At 42.4% G+C, this 20,938-nt stretch overlaps 1 protein-coding gene across 2 annotated transcripts in view; it reads left to right on the top strand.

The window, feature by feature from the left end:
- Nucleotides 1-20,938, top strand: part of ACTN2 (actinin alpha 2) — a 75,595-nt gene that overhangs the window by 27,519 nt on the left and 27,138 nt on the right. The window contains exons 2-8 of one of the 2 annotated variants that reach the window (XM_016941480.3): nt 2,666-2,780; nt 3,694-3,813; nt 4,907-4,993; nt 10,751-10,838; nt 12,493-12,571; nt 16,372-16,453; nt 20,766-20,851. In XM_016941480.3, coding sequence (XP_016796969.1) covers nt 2,666-2,780; nt 3,694-3,813; nt 4,907-4,993; nt 10,751-10,838; nt 12,493-12,571; nt 16,372-16,453; nt 20,766-20,851 — 657 coding nt within the window. Of the gene's footprint in view, nt 1-2,665; nt 2,781-3,693; nt 3,814-4,906; nt 4,994-10,750; nt 10,839-12,492; nt 12,572-16,371; nt 16,454-19,562; nt 19,649-20,765; nt 20,852-20,938 lie in introns of both variants that reach the window. The other variant, XM_016941484.3, reaches the window with a different exon arrangement.

Genomic DNA, 20,938 nt, shown 5'->3' with positions numbered 1-20,938 from the left:
ACGTGCAGGTTTGTTACATATGTATACATGTGCCATGTTGGTGTGCTGCACCTATTAACTTGTCATTTAACATTAGGTATCTCTCCTAATCCTATCCCTCCCCCCTCCCCCCACCCTGTTACCACTTGAAGTTTTGAACCAAAGAAACCTATTACTCATTCAAAAAATAAATACATAAAATTAATACGTTAAAAAATAAGTAATGAATTCTTATCATAATCTTACCTTCAAAAAACAAAACTTAATTATCTATAGTGTTGTCCAATAGAATTTTCTGTGATGATAGGAATGTTGTATATTTGCACCATCCAATTTTACTAGCCATATGTGGCTTTTGATCACTTAAAACATGACTTGTGCAACTGAGGAGCTAATTTTTAAATTTTATTTTAATTAGTCTAAGTTTAAGTGGCTACTTCTGGCTAGGAGCTACCACACTGATTGGGTATAGATCTAAAGTATATGGCTTAAGACCGAGTGTGGTGGCTCATGCCTGTAATCCCAGCACTTTGAGAGGCCGAGGCAGATGGATCACCTGAAGTCAGGAGTTTAAGACCAGTCTGGCCAACATGGCAAAACCCCATCTCTACTAAAAATACAAAAATCAGCTAGGTGTGGTGGCGGGCACCTGCATTCCTAGCTACTAGGGTGGTTGAGGCAGGAGAATCACTTGAACCCGGTAGGTGGAGATTGCGGTGAGCTGAGATCATGCCACTGCACTCCAGCCTGGGAGATAAGCAAGACTCCGTCTCAAAAAATAAAAATAAAAAATAAAAATAAATAAAGTGGATGGCTTAGAGTATCTTTTCTGTTTAGACCTGACTAAAGCTTAGAAATAATTGTTAGTTTAGGCTCTCAGGGTAAAATTTATTACTGTAAATCCAAAAAATCCCTTCTTCTTCTTTTTTTTTTTTTTTGGTCCTTGAGTTAAATGCTGTCACCTCCTTCTTGAAAGGAGGAACTATTAGTCAGAATTGAAAATCCTCTTTATTACCCAGGAAAATCATTTTTATGGACACTTTGTCTTTCTGTAGTCTGACTTAGAAGCAGCCTGTTTTTGATAGGTTGACGTTTTCATCTTGAACACAAACCCTGTTTGTGTGTCCCCTACTCCCCAGTTTGATGTGCCAGGCACTTTGTTCTCAAGCCCAGCAGCTGTTGTGGGATGAGGGGACATTTTGCATGCTTAGCCAGCAGCTGCCAGAAACATTTCTAATCTGGTTTTGGCAGGAAATAGGGCACAAGTGGAAGCCAAGTTAAAAGAAGCTGGAAAAATAAACAGAATAACTTTGGATGTCACTTAATATATGGTCCATTTTCAGCTGAAGATTTGCCTTAGTAATTTGTTAATATGACTGGACTGTGATCCCTTCCAAAGGCAGGGTTGAATATAGTCACCTTTGAGATCCAGGATCTAGTCCAGTGCTTGGAATATGCTTGTAGGAGGTTATTGTTATTATTTTTTCAATGATAGACTATACTGCAAATTTGTTTAATTGATTTAATTAGTAGCTTAAAACTGTTGTTCACCCGAGATAAACTAGTTCTGGGTTATCACTGGTTATGGGTCCCTTTCTCTCTTCTTTCTGCTACACAATATCACCCACCCTCTCCTCTAAAGCAACACATTTTGAACATTTTTTTTTTTTTTTTTTTTTTTTGAGACAGAGTCTCACTCTGTCACCCAGGCTGGAGTGCAGTAGTATGATCTTGGCTTGCTGCAACCTCCGCCTCCTGGTTTCAAGCTACTTCCCTGCCTCAGCCTCCTGAGTAGCTGGGACTACAGGCACACGCTACCACACCCAGCTAATTTTTGTATTTTTAGTAGAGACGGGGTTTTACCATGTTGGCCAGGCTGGTCTCGAACTCCTGACCTCAAGTGATCTGCCTGCCTCAGCCTCCCAAAGTGCTGGGATTACAGGTGTGAGTCATCACACCTGGCCTTTGAACATTCTTCAAACATTATTTAGACTGGGCACGGTGGCTCGTGCCTGTAATCCCAGCACTTTGGGAGGCTGAGGCAAGAGGATTGCTTGAGTCTAGGAGTTTGAGACCAGCCTGGGCAACATAGCAAGACCCCATCTCTAAAAAAAAATTAGCTAGGTGTGGTCGTGCATGCCTATAGTCCCAGCTACTTAGGGGGCTGAGGCAGGAGGATCAGTTGAGCCTGGGAGGTTGAGGCTGCAGTGAGCCATGATCACACCACTGTTTTCCAGCCTGGGTGACAGAGCTGGATGACCCTGTCTCCAAAACAAAACAAAACACTGTTATTTATTCATCTATTCTGCTGCAAGCAAGCATATTTTGCATACTTGTGAGCAAGAAATAAGCACATCTTAATTTAATCTATCTTTTCTACAAAGTAAAAGATTTTCAAAAGGTGAAGATACAGGTATAAATATGGTGTCTTTTTAAACGGAAGGCAAAAATTCTTCAGGTTGGAATATCCAGTAAGAGAGTCTTTATCTCTAAAGTGGAAAATTTACTAAAATCGTTCTTTTGGGTTTCCAGTTCTTCTTTCCATCAAATTCTGCATCCTCTAGAAGCCCCAGCAGCCCCAGCCTTGTAGATTCCCAAGAACGTGTAAGGTGTCAAGTGTCGTCTGTGAGGAAGGGATCTGAAATCCGATGGACCTGTACTAAACCGTGTTTGGTTTTCTTTGCAGACCTTCACTGCCTGGTGTAACTCCCACCTAAGGAAAGCCGGCACCCAGATTGAGAACATCGAGGAAGACTTCAGGAATGGCCTTAAGCTCATGCTGCTTTTGGAAGTCATCTCAGGTTGGTGTTACATATCCCATCCTATGCTTTCATGTGTTATCAGTAGGTGAGCATCTATTTAAAGATGACTACATCAGAAGTTCGCTTTGAACTTGGCTGGGCAAGAACATGGTATTATTGCCAAAGAAAACCTTTCCGAAGAACAATCTGCCTGGAGTTATTTTTCCGTTCTAAAAAAAGGAGTGAATTCTCTTTAAAAATCACTTATTAAAATAATGTTTATACCACCAAGCTTGAAACAAAATAAGAGAAGAAAAAATGACTTCACACGACTCCCTCCATGCTGCCCTTTCTACTCTTCGTCCAGCTAGAGTGTATTCCGGAAATCATCTTGTATCCAAAAATCTACTGTACATGTTGGCAGAACTCTAAGCTAAAATCCCAGTGGGGCTATGATTTGTCCTGAATTTCAGTTGGCTGATTTAGACTTTGGACTAGAGAATGGATCACCTTTGGAGAAGTGTGACTGGGAAGGATTATGGCAGATCTGCCCTGATCCATCTATCTTCATAATCAGGTGTCGAACGAGCCCTGGCAGCCACCTCTGTGATTTTAACTGGCCATCCTGACTTCCTCTAACCATTAGCCAGCAACTCTGAATACTCCAGGGACTCTAATCAGCTTCTCTTTTTACTCATTTGTAAGTTGGATCATGGGCCAAACCAGATTCTCCCTGCAGATCTGAAAAGCATGTGTCCTTCATAGTATGGCTCCCTCCTGGTCCATTTGATTCTGAAAGTTTTTGGGTTAGTGTTCCCTCATTGCTGTGATTTAGAGAGACCAGGCACACATCAGAAATAGTCATGTAACCATCTCTTTTTAAGGAAAAAATGGATGCTTAGTTTTGGCATCTTGATTCCGCATCAAGAGGTCACTGTCTCTATGTCTGCATGATTCTCTTTTCATCCAACAGGGGAAAGGCTGCCCAAACCTGACCGGGGAAAAATGCGGTTCCACAAAATTGCTAATGTCAACAAAGCTTTGGATTACATAGCCAGCAAAGGGGTGAAACTGGTGTCCATCGGCGCTGAAGGTGAGAGGTGTGGTGGGTGTTCTGTCTGCTACGCTGACCTAATAGCGCAGGTGTGGGCTGCAACTTGAATTCTCCCCTTCTTCCCTCCCTTTCACCATTTACTGTACCTGCCTTGTATCAGGCTCTCTCTTAGGGCGCTCGGTGCACAAAGATAAGAACAAATGGTACCATGAGTGGGAGACCAAGCTCTAGGTTCTTTGTAAAGCATAGAATTAAATATAATGCTGTCATCTTCAGAAGACTTAAAGGACTGAGAAAGAACTTACACATCCCAATGACTCTTAATAAGAACTAACTAATAGGAAGGAAGTGGCCTCTTTGTTCTCTATGGGAGACTGGGAATTTGGTGAGGTCAGCGGGAGCTGAGATTTCCACCCATATCTCTGTATGCACAACTGAGTCCTGCTACTTGTCAGCTGCGGAATGCCGTAAGAAGGGTCAGGGTAAAGATGAGACTATGTTCTCTTTATTTGATTATTTAAAACTTTAGCTCATGGCTGGGCACAGTAGCTCATGCTCATCCCAGCACTTTGAGAGGCTGAGGCGGGCAGATCACCTGAGATGAGGAGTTCAAGACCAGCCTGGCCAACGTGGTGAAACCCCATCTCTACTAAATTTACAAAAAATTAGCTGGGTGTGGTGGCGCATGCCTGTAGTCCTTGTAGTCCCAGCTACTCAGGAGGCTGAGGCAGGAGAATTGCTTGATCCCAGGAGGCGGAGGTTGCAGTGAGCCACGATTGTGTCACTGCACTGCAGCCTGGGTGACAGAGTGAGACTCCATCTCAAAAAAAAAAAAAAAAAACCTTAGCTATTACATCTTAAAACTTTGGAAACTCCCGGGTGGTTTTCACTGATAATACATATGCAAGATTTGTGCTTATTATTAACTTAGAATTTATTTAAACTAGAGACATTTGGTTATGAATACCGTATTTATAACCAGACATACTGCGATGCTTATAAAAACATAAACTGGTCTTTCCATCCATATGCACATTTTCCAATAGCTCTGAAGTCAACATTTATATATAGGAAAAAAGTTACGTACCGACTATGTTATCTTTACATTAATTTGTTGTTTTCTTACCTGCAGAAATTGTTGATGGCAACGTGAAAATGACCCTGGGTATGATCTGGACCATCATCCTTCGCTTTGCTATTCAGGATATTTCGGTTGAAGGTAAAAGACATGGTTAAAAGTCTAATTGTATAATCTGTAAATTGAGCTTGTGAATTAAAATTTGAGCAAGATATTTTAAAGTCCAACAGTCACTTACATGATTGAATGAGAGACATGTAAGTGGGTTCTTATAAATTTTGTATGTGTATAGGAAAAGACCTCGGCAGCACTGTTTCATTCATGGGGGTGGAATCGGTTTGCAAAAGATGAGCACATGTTCAGAACAGAAGTCGCTTTTTAAAATGAGCATTTATTGAGCTTCTTGATTGCTTATTATACTAGTAAATTTACAGCTATGGCAGAGTTCTTTAGTCTTACAACTGAAACACTTTCTTTCCCCCGGTATAAAAAAAGAATCTGTTGCAACCCATGTTTGTTATTTCCTTAACTTTCTTCCTCCCTATCTCTCTCCCTCTCTTTTTCTTTTTTCTTCTTTTTCTTTTTAAACAAGACCTCTATTGTCACTGTATCTTTTGGCCTAACTACTGTTTCGTCATTATCATAGAATCTTAATCCTTGACACTGCCACTGAAGATAAAAATCTTTAGTCTTTTACACCAACTACACTCCCAAATATTTTGATGAATTCAGCACTGTTGAAAAGTGTCAAATTGGCATTCTTAAAATTAGAACTTTGCCTGTTTTGCCCTCATATCACAAAGTGTATAACTGCAGAATGTGTTTCAGGGCTGCTGCATTGTCCAACTATTTGGCCCCTTCTGACTTTGTAATCCAGTAGGTAACCAGGTACCTGAGTGGTAAGGGGTGGAGACGTTATTTATAATTCTGCCCAGGCCACAGTAGCCTCTGACTCTGGTTTTTGTTTTTTTTTTGTTTTTTTTTTTTTTTTTGAGACGGAGTCTCACTCTGGCACCCAGGCTGGAGTTCAGTGGCGCGATTTCGGCTCACTGCAAGCTCTGCCTCCTGGGTCCACGCCATTCTCCTGCCTCAGCCTCACAAGTAGCTGGGACTACAGGCGCCCACCACCATGCTGGCTAATTTTTCATATTTTTAGTAGAGACGGGGTTTCACCGTTTTAGCCAGGATGGTCTCGATCTCCTGACCTCGTGATCCGCCCGCCTCGGCCTCCCAAAGTGCTGGGATTACAGGCGTGAGACTCTGGTCTTTTTAAGTGATTTTAGGTACTCATCAACCAACAAACATTAAGAAACAACACTTTGCCTACTTGTACCAGCTGACATGAAGCCTGCAGTACTTGCCCTTACGGACCTTCAAATTCACTTCAATTATTCCCTTCTGGCACCGGAGACCCACTTATGTCATCTAAAAGTCAAACTAAAATCTAATGGCATTAAAACAATTCAAGCTCAGGAATGACAGCCAGCTTGAATTAATACATAGTCTGACTTTGAAAACTTTTGTACAATATAGTTCTATTACAGTACCTTCCTTTATGCTAATGAAAGAAACAAGAGGCTTCCTAAAATTCTTGCTTTATTTAAAAATTGTAAGTTGTAATAATTTTATCAGTTTTTATATACTTCTAAATTTAAATATTTAAACTGTTGAACCCACTTTAAATAAATACTACTTTTAGAAATCTTGTTCACACTGTTGCTGGTCTAGCAAATCCTTTTTCCACAAATATTACAGAGGTGAAGTTGACCTCAAGTTGTTTCTGATTGGTTACAAATTTTAAATTAGTGATAATATGAATTCAAACTTAATTATATTTCAAGTGTAGGTATGAATGGTATTATCCATTAGAGTTTTCCCCAAAATTGTTATTAACATGCCCAAAGCAAGATAGCTAAATCACAATATTTTGTAAAATTTTGCGATAAAAGGCTATATTAATCTGCTCTTCACAAGACTAAGAAATTAAACATTAAAAAATTATAATTTTATTAGCAAAGTACCTACTAAATCTCTTCAAGCAGATGGTTCTGCAGTGTCCAACACAGTAGATACTGTCAGTTTGCTAATTTATATTTTTATTTGCTTTAGTTTCATGGAGTAATTGTTTAACAACCTCATTTAACTTCTGTAAGTCTACAGAAAAATCATCTTTATTTGTTTTAATGATGTGTGGTATGTTGAAAAATTCATTGTTATTAGAAACAAAGAAACAATTCTTTGAGGAGTGAGTTTCCTTCAGCAAAATGATGGGCCTCTTCCAAGAAAGAAAATAAGAGATTAGGCCGGGCGCGGTGGCTCACGCCTGTAATCCCAGCACTTTGGGAGGCCAAGGTGAGTGGATCATGAGGTCAGCAGTTCGAGACCAGCCTGGCCAACATGGTGAAATCCTGTCTCTACTAAAAATACAAAAATTAGCCAGGTGTGGTGGCCTGCACCTGTAATCCCAGCTACTCAGGCGGCTAAGGCAGGAGAATCACTTGAACCTGGGAGGTGGAGGTTGCAGTGAGCTGAGACCACACCACTGCACTCCAGCCTGGGTAACAGAGCAAGATTCCGTCTCAAAAAAAAAAAAGAAAAGAAAAGAAAAAAGAAAAAGAAAATGAGAGATTAATATATCTGTTGATGAAGGCAGTGCAGATGTAAGTAGATGATGGAGCTCCTTGGGGTGTCATTCAGTGCTTCGTGATGCAATGAGAAATGTTACTGCCAATCTGTAACATGCTTTTTATACCATGATCAGGGTTTTGTGTGTGGACCTATTTGTGCCAAATGGCCGCATTTCCACTTTCCCATACACCTTTCGGGAGTAGGTTTTCCAGTAATGTACGTAATTCACACAAGGTTGTTAACCTTTTGCTGAAAGCCTAAAACTGGATTTGGGGTTGGAGGAGGGTCAGCTTTGATTGTAGTAACCAATTGAAGAAGGAAAAAGCCTTGTTCGGCATTCATGGCCCAAGAGTGTTCACACGTATTCAGGCAGAAATTAAGTGAAACTCTGTGACTTGTAAATCTAAACTTCAGTAGCAATTTTAAGATGTTGTAGATATACTGTACCTTTGTTTGCTTTTCTAACCTGGTAAGTTTTATTTAAACTCTATTAAATACATCCCCTTATTTCTTCCTGATGTACTTTTTCTTATTAATTACATTGGTCAGGACTGCAAAGACAGGCAGAACAACTGGCTGTGGAGTTCCAGATTTCAATGTCCATATCAATTCACATTTTAATTAAGTCTTAACAGTTTCACTTTATTTTCCCTTAACTAGCACTTGCTAGTTAAGAGACATGCACAGGAGTTGTTCAAGTTATAGCACATGGAACTTTAGGGGTGTGTGTATTTTATCTGGGTTATGGGTCCAAGAAAGTATGAACTAAAATGGACAGTTTTTTGTTTTGTGTTGTTTTGTTTTGTTTTGTTTGAGACAAGAGTCTCACTCTGTCACCCAGGCTGGAGTGCAGTGGTGCAATCTCGGTTCACTGTAACCTCTGCCTCCCAGGCTCAAGCAATTCTCCTGCCTTAGCCTCCCAAGTAGCTGGGATTACAAGTGCCCGCCACCGTGCCCGGCTAATTTTTGTATTTTTAGTAGAGATGGGATTCACCATCTTGGCCAGGCTGGTCTTGAACTCCTGACCTCAGGTGATCCACCAGCCTCGGCCTCCCAAAGTGCTGGGATTACAGGTGTGAGCCACTGTGCCTGGCCTAAAAATGGACAATTTAGATAAACAATTACAAAATTATTTTGATTTGAAAAAATCAACTTCAACCCCTTCCTAAGATGGAAGGCCCCATGTTAGTTAGGAATCGACATGCTTTAGGGAATTTCTAAATTGTTAACATTTAAATATAGGCGGAATCCTAAGTTATATAAGTGGCTTTGAGGAGCTGTTTAGATGTGTGTCGGTTTGGGTCCTCCAGGAAGCAAGTGCCAAGACTTACCAGAAATTGTTGTAGTCTTTCCAGGCCTTTATAAAAACATACCATAGCATGGGTGGCTTAAACAGCAGACCTTTATTTTCTCACAGTTCTTGAGGCTGGAAGTCCAAAATCAGAGTGCCAGCATGGTCTGGTTCTGTGAGGATCCTCTTCCTGGCTTGCAGATGGCTGCTGCCTTGATGTGCCGCACGTGGTGGGTGGGGGTGGGGGAGAACCTGCCAATGAGCAGGCTCCCTGGTGTCTCTCTTATGAGGACACTAATCCGATCATGAGGGCCCCACCCTCGTGACCTCATCTCACCCTAAGCACCTCCTAAAGGCCCCATCTCCAAATACAGGCACATTAGGATCTAGGGCTTCAACATATGAATTTGATGATGGGCGGGAAGACACCAACATTGAGGCCATACCAGAAGTGCAGGAGATTTTTTGGGGAAAATGCCTATGCAGGATGAAGGGGAGGGAGCAGGAGATGCCTGAGGAGCCTTCAGACCAGAGCTCCTGGCTGACACCTGGGCCGAGAAGAGGAAGGGAGGAAGCTTGGGGAAGAAGGTCTCGGACTGCAGTGCAGTTCTGAGGTTAATTTCGCCAGGCTGATGGAGTCTTTAATCCTAGGCTGCCCTGAGAGGAGTCTCACATCGCATAGGGGTGTCTCAGCTCTGCTGCTTACCCCTCCAGTCTTTGGCTGGAGCAGCTCTGGGGAATGTGGCCTCAGTGGGAATGCAGGGGTGTGGTGCATTCAGGGGGCTGCAGCTGGCACGTCAGTTGCCTGCCCTGTGCTCGCAGCTGAAGCCGTGGGATGTCTGAGCGGCACATTTTTATGGTCATCACAGATGGTGCTGGGTTTTTCCTTTTTTTTTTTTTTTTTGGTGAGAAGTCAATTGGCCAAACTTGAAATTTACCAATAAAACCCTTTAAGTGTTACAAAATCACTGGGCAAAGGAATACATTTGAGATGTGGTAGCATCTGTGAATTCCATTTACCTAAGAGTATGAATTACAAACCAGATGAATGACAGATTAGTTGTCATCAACTACACACAGTTTATTTTTTCATGTGAGTTGCACTGTAGACTATTTATGTTTGCATATTTTTCAGGATTGTGTACAGTAAACCTTAAGTGAATACAAAGGATCCAATTGTCCTGTAAGACTCACTTCAATTACAGATTGTGCTCAGTATTAAACTTTGCTAGTACTTTCAGGGTGCAGTCAATCAAGAGGCAGGGAAAGGTCTGTCAGCATCCACAGCCTCCTTTTCAAATTGGACACTTAGTCTCTGGTCCGAATAATAGGTGCCCCCAGTGTCACCTCACACAATGGGGTATACACAGTTTTTAAAAATTTATTTTCAGCTGGGCACAGTAGCTCACACCTAAAATCCCAGCACTTTTGGGAGGCTGAGGCAGGTGGATCACCTGAGGTCAGGAGTTCAAGACCAGCCTGGCCAACGTGGCAAAATCCTGTCTCTACTAAAAATACAAAAATTAACCGGGCATGGTGGTGGCACCTGTAGTCCCAGCTACTCGGGAGGCTGAGGCAGGAGAATCTTTTGAACCCGGGAGGCAGAGGTTGCAGTGAGCCAAGATCCCACCACTGCACTCCAGCCTGGGTGACAGAGTGAGACTGTGCCTCAAAAAAAAGGAAAAAAAAGTATTTTCATTTAAAAAGGGGCGAGTCACCAACCACCCTGAAGTCTAGTTTTAGTATCTTTTTATGTTGGAGCTTTGTGACTGCTCCTGCATTGTCCTTTTGAAGTCCCTAAGTGTCATCAGAATTTACTCACCAAGATCAGGGTTCTGGCTCCTATGCACTTGCCGAGGCTGTAGGAAGAGACCCCCTGGGTGATCAACCCCCTGGGAGGTCTGTTTCGAAAGTGACTAGGAGCTAAGTGAACTAAGCGGCATTTCCCTGGGGCCACTTTTTCTTGGCTGTCATTACAGAAACATCTGCCAAAGAAGGTCTGCTGCTTTGGTGTCAGAGGAAAACTGCTCCTTATAGAAATGTGAACATTCAGAACTTCCATACTAGGTGAGCACCCAGGGCCCCTGGTCCTTGTATTCTCAGTGGAATCTGTGGGTAGCATGGGGAACAGTGTTTGTGTGCACCCGTGTTTTCCTCCTGTCTGAGAAGCCTTTTATGTATCGAGGAGAACTCAGGCTGTAGAATTCTTGATGCTTAAAGTCTCCCAGAGGAAAACATTGGATTAAGCCTTAGCATGCTGGTAAACAGCACTGTATTTGTAAGTGAATGGTATTGCAGTACCAGAAGGATGCTACTGAGTTTCGGGGTGTAAGCATGCATCTTACTTTAGCCTTCACCCTGGTATTGGGAAAAGGCAGCAGGAATGGCTGTTGTTTCTCAGGGATGAGGGAGACCCTGGCAGAGTCTGCGTACCCCCCACTAGCGACTCTTCAGCCCTCAGCCCTGTAGGAAATAGATCCTTCATCCATCAGCTTTGCTCTGCTGAAATTCAAAAGATGGAGAAAAATTATGTTTGAAAAATTGTAGGAAATGAGATGAATGAAATCTCGACATCAGGGGAGAGCATGATTCTGTCACTTGCTTCAGTCTTTCTCATGTAGGGTGGTCATTATGATGTTGAAGTAAAAGAGTTGGTTATATTTTCACCTTTGGTTGCTAGGTTACCCATGAATGCAAAAAGGCCACCGATAATCAGAAAAAGGAAAGATAAGGATGAACCACGGTGAAAAATTGGGGAGGTTCTTCTAGTTGAACAAATATTCTCAGAATGTCTACCAAGTGTCAGGCACTGAGCCAGGCCTTGGGAAGACAAAGGGGAAGAGAATCCTTCTTTGTCCCTACACCATGCTGTTTGGCAGATGAGAGGAGCTACCAAGGGCTGGGACTTTCTGCAGGTGTCAAAGTCAGAGTGCCCAGATCTGCATCCACTCATCTTGCTTTTCTTTTTCTGGCTCCCAGTTGGCCCAAGTACTTCAGCACTGTAGCACTGATAACTCTCACGGAGGTCTCCTTCCCCAGACCCTTTGAGGAACAGAACTCCCACACTCTGCTGTCACTGAACCCACTGTCGCCAGCAAGCTCTGGCCTGCCCTTGTCTATGGGGCATTTAGAGCTGGTGGCTACGGGGGAACAGACCAGAAATAAACATCTGCCCTGCTAATTGCATGTCCTCCTTCACCTACATGCCTTTGCCTTAAAAAAAGAAAAAGAAAAAAAAAGAACTTAAAGACAGAGGAGTATCTGGGACCTAATGGAGGTTTTTGAAGCGTCCTAAAAACTTTTAGAGGAAGTGTGTTCTGGACATTTGCAGGGTAGACGTCCTTGTGTATATTTATTGGGCAGACTCAGGAGTAAGGGCCAGAATGGAGAGTTGGAGAAGAGAGAGGAACCCTGGGACTGGCCGAGCAGGGACAGCAGTAGAGACATCTCACTTCCTGTCACTGCCTGTGCCAGCACGGACCAGATCAGGGCAGGAGACAGGGCAAGTCTCAGGCAAGGAAGTCGAAAGGAGAGGAGTACCGTGGACCCTGGGAAGAAGATGAGTGTTCAAGCTCACCGGGCGGGGTAAAGAGGAAGCTACATGGGGCCCTCCATGCATGAAGTCAGACAGAAGGAAGGCCAACATCTGACCGAGTGCAGATGCTGGCTGCTTCTTCCTGTCCACTAACACGTGTTCCTGTTCTTCTCGACGGCTGTGAAGCTGGAAAGATGGCCTTGGACTCTGTGCCCTCATCCACCGACACCGGCCTGACCTCATTGACTACTCAAAGCTTAACAAGGTTATTCTGGGTGGCCTGGCATGCAGTGTCCCCAGCCACGCGTCTCAGCATGTCCTGCAAATGAGCACATCAGCACTAGCCTAGCACAAACCCCAGGGCCACCTGCAGAAACGGCCACCAGGAAAAAGCACATTCTCCCAGCTAGCCTTTCCCATGATCCAAATATGAAGGGTGGCCAGGAAAACACTTACCTCTTAAAATCAGGGAAAACAAGACCCAAAGTTAAGTCATCCCTTTTTGCCCATATCAAGATATGTTTGATGATTTGGCTTGATTTACTATGAAGGCTTTCTATATGTTCCTTAGAGATTTTACATTCCTGGATTCTAAATATGAGAAGTGAAACCTCTATTTTTGCGGGGAAGAAAGATTCAGATAGCCCAAGTCTTTTTTTTTTTTTTTTTTTGAGACAGAGTCTCGCTCTGTTGCCCAAGCTGGAGTGCAGTGGTGTGATCTCGGCTCACAGCAAGCTCCGCCTCCTGGGTTCACGCCATTCTCCTGCCTCAGCCTCCCGAGTAACTGGGACTACAGGCATCCGCCACCACGCCTGGATAATTTTTTGTATTTTTAGTAGAGACAGGGTTTCACCGTGTTAGCCAGGATGGTCTCGATCTCCTGAGCTCATGATCTGCCCGCCTCAGCTTCCCAAAGTGCTGGGATTACAGGCGTGAGCCCCTGTGCCCGGCCCATCCAAGCCTTTTTAAAGTCAAGTTCCCTTGACTTTTTCTGGAGGATTTAGTTGTAGACATATTTATTCAGAATTGATTAACTCGTCCGTCACACAAGGGCTACTTCATAACTGTCTTGTTATTGTTAGAAAATATCATTTGTAGCCTTGCAAAAGAAGTTTTTGGGGCAGGCGTTTTTTTTAGTTTTGCTTTTTTTCAGAAAATTTAACTTAGAAAACTGCAATTCTCCCTTTAAAGTAAAGGTTTAGTGTGTTTAAGTCTCAGATTAGTATTCAAATTCTTTCTTTAAAAGTAGTTTTAAGGCCGGATGTGGTGGTTCACACCTGTAGTCCCAGCACTTTGGGAAGCCGAGGCAGGAGGCTCGCTTGAGCCCAGGAGTTTGAGGCTGCAGTGGACTGTGATCACACCACTGCCCTCCAGCCTGGGCCACAGGGTGACACACCAACTCCCAAACAAAAACGTAGTTACAATGTAACCTATGATGGAAAAAGAAATCAATGTCCTTTCTGAATCTTGTGGCTGCTCTGTGCTGCCTTAGAGATAATAGTGTGTAAGGCAGTACAGAGCATCCACAAGATTCACTAAGGTAGCACAGAGCATCCACAAGATTCAGAAGGGACCTTGATTTCTTTTTCCATCATGGGTGGTGAAACCCTGTCTGTTCTAAAAATACAAAAATTAGGCCGGGCGCGGTGGCTCACGCCTGTAATCCCAGCACTTTGGGAGGCCGAGGCGGGTGGATCACGAGGTCAGGAGATCGAGACCATCCTGGCTAACACGGTGAAACCCCGTCTCTACTAAAAATACAAAAAATTAGCCGGGCGTGGTAGCGGGCGCCTGTAGTCCCAGCTACTCGGGAGGCTGAGGCAGGAGAATGGCGTGAACCCGGGAGGCGGAGCTTGCAGTGAGCCGAGATCGCGCCACTGCACTCCAGCCTGGGCGACAGAGCGAGACTCCGTCTCAAAAACAAAAAAAAAAACAAAAAAAAAAACAAAAATTAGCTAGGCATGGTGGCAGGTGAAACCCTGCCTCTTCTAAAAATGCAAAAATTAGCCGGGTGTGGTGGCAGACGCCTGTAATCCCAGCTACTCAGGAGGCAAGGCAGGAGAATGGCTTGAACCCAGGAGGCGGAGGTTGCAGTGAACCGAGATGGCACCACTGCCCTCCAGCCTGGGCGACAGAGCGAGACTCAGTTTCAAAAAAGAAAAGAAAAGAAAGAATGGTGTGTAAAGACTTAAGGGTAAAAGCAAGGCCCACCCTTACTACACATTTCTGCAGTAGCCACTACACGTTTCCTGCTGGGTGCTGGTGTGCTGAGCTCGCCATTCACGTGCTGTTGCTGTGTCTGGGCGTGGACTCCAGCCCTTTTGCATGCTGACCTCACTCGTGTGGCATGGATGGTCGTAAGAAGAGTGTCCTGGCTTCCACCACCTTTTTAGTTATCCCTTGCTTACCTCCTGCCCCCAGCCTGCCTCCATGGCATACAGGGTAGCATGTGAAGAGTTTACTGGTATCCTAAAGGTTAAGAATGAAATATTTTAAGGTAGCCCATGAAAACGGAACTTTTTCCCAGCTTTTCAATGGATGTATTTTCTTATCCCCTGAATTACTTTGAAATGTTCCAAGCATATAGACAGGGTACAGTTCTTTTCAATTAATCTTAATCTCATTTGCAAAATGAGGGGATTGTACTGCATAGACCCAGTTTCAGTAGCAATTTATTATGGTCAGTTTGTATTACAAAACATCAGTAGATCTGTAGTAATTGGTCATCTTTAAGAAAGCAGAAAAATGATAATACAATAGCAAGTAATACTTATATAGCACCAGGGCAGGCACTGTTATAAACAAATAAACATACATGTATATTCACACATGCATATATGCATATGTATGAAATCCCACGTGCACATTTAATCTTCACAATGCACAGTAACCCTGTAAAGTAGGTACACTATTATTATCCCAGTTTTACAGATGAAGAAAGTGGGAAGTTAGTAATCTACCAGAGGCCACATGGCCGATAGCTGAGGTAGGAAATCAATAGTTAATTGGCACATTTTATCATTTAAATTACACTCTAAATGAGATAGCTTTCACAAAGTCTCAGGTGATAAGCTTTGTTAAAAGAACGTTTAGTTAAACACTTTTTTTTTTTTTTTTTTACTGAAATCGCTGTATGCTCTGTGAGGCCAGAAAGCTGACTTTGGTTTCTTCATTGAGCACTGTGAATATATTTGAAACCTGCACTTTTTCAGTATTTCAATGTATAAAAATGATTGTACTCATTGGAAAACATTGCGGTTTCTAAAATATTGAAATGACTTTGTTATTAAAATTCGTTAAAGTCACATTTCATTTTGATTTTTCTATCTTACCTCCATTTCTTTTGAAATTCTTAATTTCTTTTGAATTTCTCTAGTGGATCAAAATAAGAAATGTTGCATCTTCTTTGTTTTCACTATTTTAGTTATATACCTCTGGTTAAGTTTATTTTGCTATGTTATGTATATTTAACTAGTTTTTACGGTGGGAGGTAAATGTAATTTTAAGAACAAAATTTTTTTCATGAATTCACTTAATGATTTTCAGGTTTTGTCATTTCTTCTTGCTTTAACATGAGTTTTGCCCTTTGTAACACTAGTAACACTCTTTAGTCAGCTAAAAGTTTTAGCTAGCAACATTTTTCTTTCATCTCTTTACCCCTCAGCTTTCCAATATTTAAAATCAGGGTGCTGGTTCTCCAAGATCCCCTTCCAAGTCTGGAAAATGCATGTTTCATTATTTAGAATGATTTAAATGTTATTTCTAGGCCTGAAGATCAGTTCTGATGGATTCAGTGTGTCCTTTCTTGTCAATGCATTTGTTCTCTTAAACCCTTTGTTCACACTTTATGATTGGAGTGTGCATGGATTTTGTGGTTTTTGTCATTTTTGATGTTTCTCTAAATGTTTGAAGTGATTGGGAAAAGATGAAAAGGAAAGTTACACTATTATGATTGTGTGTGGGTGGGAAGGTGTCCGGCCTAAAGTGAGGTACATAAGAAACATTCTTCATAAGTCTTGTTTCAAAATATATTTTAAAAATCTGACTGTCTTGGTTTTCATACAGGATGACCCCATAGGAAATATTAACCTGGCCATGGAAATCGCTGAGAAGCACCTGGATATTCCTAAAATGTTGGATGCCGAAGGTGAGATGAAAATTGTGTTTGCTGAGTTACAGGAAATTTGAAGACTACAAATGTTATGGCTACACATTGGGACCTTGCAAAATTTTATAGCGAAGTTACATCCGAAGTACTTTGGATTCCTAACAAATTTCTGTCACTGGCCACATAAGTAGTAGAGATTTTCATGTGTAGCTTGTTCATAAAATTTGTTTTTAAAAATTGTACCCTCAAACAAGCCAGCAAAATTACAGGAAAAGGATTTGGTAAAAAGTTCAGCTTTGGCTAAGAAACAAAATGCTTTTATTTATAATTTTAAAAAAACATTTCCTGTATTTATTTTTTCCAACAACATAATGTTTTCTCCCTAACCACTTAGAGACAAGTGTAGCAAATAAATCCCTTTGTGACATACTTAAGAGAAAAAAATTCCTTCCTTCCAGCCAGAAGTTAGAGAATTGAAATATAGAATATGGAGCATTCAACCATCAGTGTACCATCCAAACTTTCACATATTGTTTTTAATTCATCTAAATTTAATTTATTTAGAGCTGAAAGAACTTCCATATATTTTGCACTTCAGTATCACTCATTCTGGGGACTTGTTTCAAATACTTTTTTGTCCCTTTTATATGGTGAATTTGTGTGAGCTGTACCTACAGCAGACCACTGAAAGCACAAATGTGTGGACACCATTCGTTCATTTTATTTATTCATGATTTATGCCCTCAAGAAGCTTATATTCATATATTACTTTGTTCGTTATTGTAAATATTATTATTCCCTAGTGGTCCATTACTTCCACTAATTAGTGATGTTGGGGAAAACTAAGGAAATTGATTATAGTCAGTTGTCAATCTTCCATTCCTCTTTGCTTTTGGTAATTGTATTATGGCCTTTGTAACAAATTACTGCAAACTGGGCAGCCTCACACAGCAGAAATTTCATAGCTCTGGAGGCTGTGTCTGAAATCAAGGAGTAGGCAGCTCCCTAAGCCTCTAGGGGAGGATTCTTCCTCGCCTCTTCCAGCTTCTAGAAGCCCCAGACATTCTTTGGATTGTGGCAGCATCAGTCCAATCTCTCCCTCTGTCTTCACACAGCCTTTTCCCCTCTGTGAATATTTTCTTTTCTTCTTTTTTTTTTTATTTTTTATTTTTTTTTGAGACAGAGTCTCACTCCGTCGCCCAGGCTGGAGTGCAGTGGTGGGATCTGGGCTCACTGCAACCTCTGTCTCCCGAGTTCAAGAGATTCTCCTGCCTCAGCCTCCTGAGTAGCTGGGATTACAGGCATGCACCACCATGCCCAGCTACTTTTTGTTTTTTTAGTAGAGACAGGGTTTCACCATGTTGGCCAGGCTGGTCTCAAACTCCTGACCTCAGGTGATCCACCTACTTCGGCCTCCCAAAGTGCACGGATTACAGACATGAGCCACTGCGCCTGGCCTGTGAATATTTTCTTACAAGGATACCAGTCGCATTGCATTGAGGGCCCATCCTACTCCAGCATGACCACATCCTCACTTGATTATATCTGCAAAGATCTAACTTCCAAATAAGGTTACATTCACAGGAGTGCTGGAAGTAAAGACTTCACTGTATCTTTTTGGGAAATGCAGTTCAACCCAAAACAGCAATCTTTCAATTAGAACTCTAATTTTGCTCATTAATTAATCATTTTAATCAAACATCTGTATTATTGGGTATTAACACTTGAATGCATTATTCAGAATTCTACTTATAGTTTCTCTAAAAGTCATTAGAGGGACAAAGTCTATAAAACACTGAAGTAGGAACATAGGAAATTTCCTTTCCTCTTTTTCCATCTGTCCTAAGCTAAGTTTATATTTGTATGTTCTTTCTTTTGACCTTTCATATGATAAATAACTATCTCGAGTTTTCCCACTTGGGTTAATAGCCAGGGTACTAAAGAGAGGAGAAAATAGGCAACAGTTAGTAAATTTTCCAGTTTATTCATGCCTCCCTAATATCCTAAACTGGGGATGAGTTTCCTATTCACTCACGTAGAATTATTGGCAGGATCATCATCAGTGTTACTCTGGCGCTGCTAATATTCTCTTCTCAGTTCTTTGGTTTTTCCTTAGTCTCTGAGTCCTGGCCTGGGCAGATGTCCGTTCTGCTCATCCTTCCAGGCAGATGGGGTGTGTTAGCACTGTGTTCATTTCCTCCTCCTCATCTTCCATACTTGTCTTCGTCTTTCCCTTTTAATGGTTCAGAAGAATGCTCACACGCTGTATTATTATCTTTACAGAATAATTGCTCAAAAGAATCTTCCGGCAAACAGTTCTGAACTTGGCCACCTAGCGTGTAGAGCGTGCGGTGGCATCACTGCCTAACACATTTAGCCACGCATTCCCTGTATTCCTGTATTCCCATGCCTTCTATCAGCAGTTTAAAATTTCTGCTGCTCTTTGATGGTAATGTCAGGTCCAGGTCTCCTCAGATCGTGAGTGCCTTTTGGTAAATCCTTGCCTTCCCGTCTGCTGCCATGGACCTTAATTCCTGTCATTTGTGTTGGTCTCTGAACCCAAGTGGGGATTTTCAAGTGACTCATCGGCCCACTTACCCATGAACTGTTATTTGTAGCAAAAACTGGTGAAACTCTTCCTAAACTTATCTACTGTGCTTTTAAAAGGTCATAAAAATTGTTTCTCTATTTCCCTCCACAAATCTTTGTTTGAGGTGCAGACTAGGTTTAGATCTGTGGGTACATTTGGTCCATGAAAACCTGCAGAAGTGATCTTGTGGACCCCTGGGCCCTCCATGTGTGTAGTAATAGAAAGTCCTGGTGAGTGTGCTGGTGTGTGCGCTCTGTTCAATTCCGAGGGCCTAATTCTGTCCGTGGAGGTGCCTTTCTTGCTAGGTTAGGGCTCTTCTGGGTTAGCCTTGGCGTTCTCTTTGGCAGTTCCTTTGTTTCCTTTGACTATTCTCAAAAGTGCACGGAGAGTAATCCCTTTGCAGGTGTGACTTCTTTGATTTGAGCCAAAATGTTAGTAACATAAGTGTATGGGGGCGAGGGGGGAGGATTCCTGATTCCAACACCTCTGAGGAAGTGCTTAGCACAAGCCTGCTGGTATTAGAACATCCACGCAGTTAACCTTCTTTTCTCCACACAGATTTAGTATACACTGCCAGACCCGATGAAAGAGCCATAATGACTTATGTTTCCTGTTACTATCATGCTTTTGCTGGTGCACAGAAGGTGAGGATGTAAACCATGAGTCACTGCTCACCCTTCACCTTCTGTGTCTTAATTTTTTTTCAATTGTTTTCCTCTTTTTTCCCCCCTCTCCTCCGAGTAAGGAGACTGTCTGGTTCCCAGGAGGCAGTTGTTTGTCTTTTTTAGTCTAGCTTTCTTTGAAACTTACTTTCTGTTCATGCAGTGGTATGCCGTTCATGTTTGTTTTCTGGAAGATTCCATAGTTACACAACCCCACATCCTTTCTGTTCATAGTCTCTGCAAACCCAATGACTAGGTTTCACCATAGGGAATTGTCAGGTATCTTTTTAACTTCACTCTGACCCATTGACTGACCCAAGTTTATGAACGAGGTTAAAAAGCAACTTACCAAAAAATGGTGTTGCCAAGATGGAGGAAGAAAGGATGTAGGTTTTCATGGTTCTGTTTTCTGTCTTCCTTTTGGCTGTCTCAGCAATTAGTAGAAATAGTAGCGAGTCATAATAAGCACAAGCCATGTAGACCCTTCTCTTTAGATGTTTTGTTATTCTTGGTGATTTCTATAAGCGGTATGGTAAGTATGTATTGAAGTTATTAAAAGAGCTGCCCTCTCCAGTGAATTTCATCCTCACGCAAGGCACTTTACAGAGTAGAAATCCCCAACAGTTGTTTGGGTGGGGAAGGGGAAGTGGGAAGACAGATAGCCCATTGCAGCCCTGTGAATATTCCCCGCATCTTGCAAAGTGACCTGCGTTCCCCAGAGCAGAGGGGCCGGGTGCCCTGATGCGGTTGGAGGACCGGAGTCACGAGGAGGAAGGGGTAACAAGCTCTGATCTGCAGCAGACCAGGTTTCCATGTGAAAGCATTGAATGCACCTTTAAAAGCCCATCAAGGGGTGGGGGAGAAAACAAGCCCTCAGTTTGATCCTTAAAAAACATGCTGGCTCAAACCATCCTGTTCACGAATCATTTCGATACAATATGGCCTTCCTGAGGTTCGGGACCACGGGCCCATGAAACACAGAAAACTGGTCAGTGTAAACCAATTTGTTCTTCCCTCTGTTCTCCCTGGTTTCTCTCCTTCGTCTGTATGTGTGTGGTGTGTGTGTGCGCGTGTCCTGTGTTATTTTCTCCCCCTTCAGACATCGTGAACACCCCTAAACCCGATGAAAGAGCCATCATGACGTACGTCTCTTGCTTCTACCACGCTTTTGCGGGCGCGGAGCAGGTACTCAACACTTGTCCGTCCGGGCTGTTGTGTTACTCTCTGTTGGTTTTAGTTGTGTGTGCATACTTGAGTGTGTGTTTGTGCGCT

Source organism: Pan troglodytes, chromosome 1 (genome assembly GCF_028858775.2).
Source record: "Pan troglodytes isolate AG18354 chromosome 1, NHGRI_mPanTro3-v2.0_pri, whole genome shotgun sequence".
In the NCBI taxonomy this organism is placed as follows: Eukaryota; Metazoa; Chordata; class Mammalia; order Primates; family Hominidae; genus Pan; species Pan troglodytes.
Note: the sequence above shows the minus strand (reverse complement) of the source record. Positions and strands in the feature narration are given on the sequence as shown.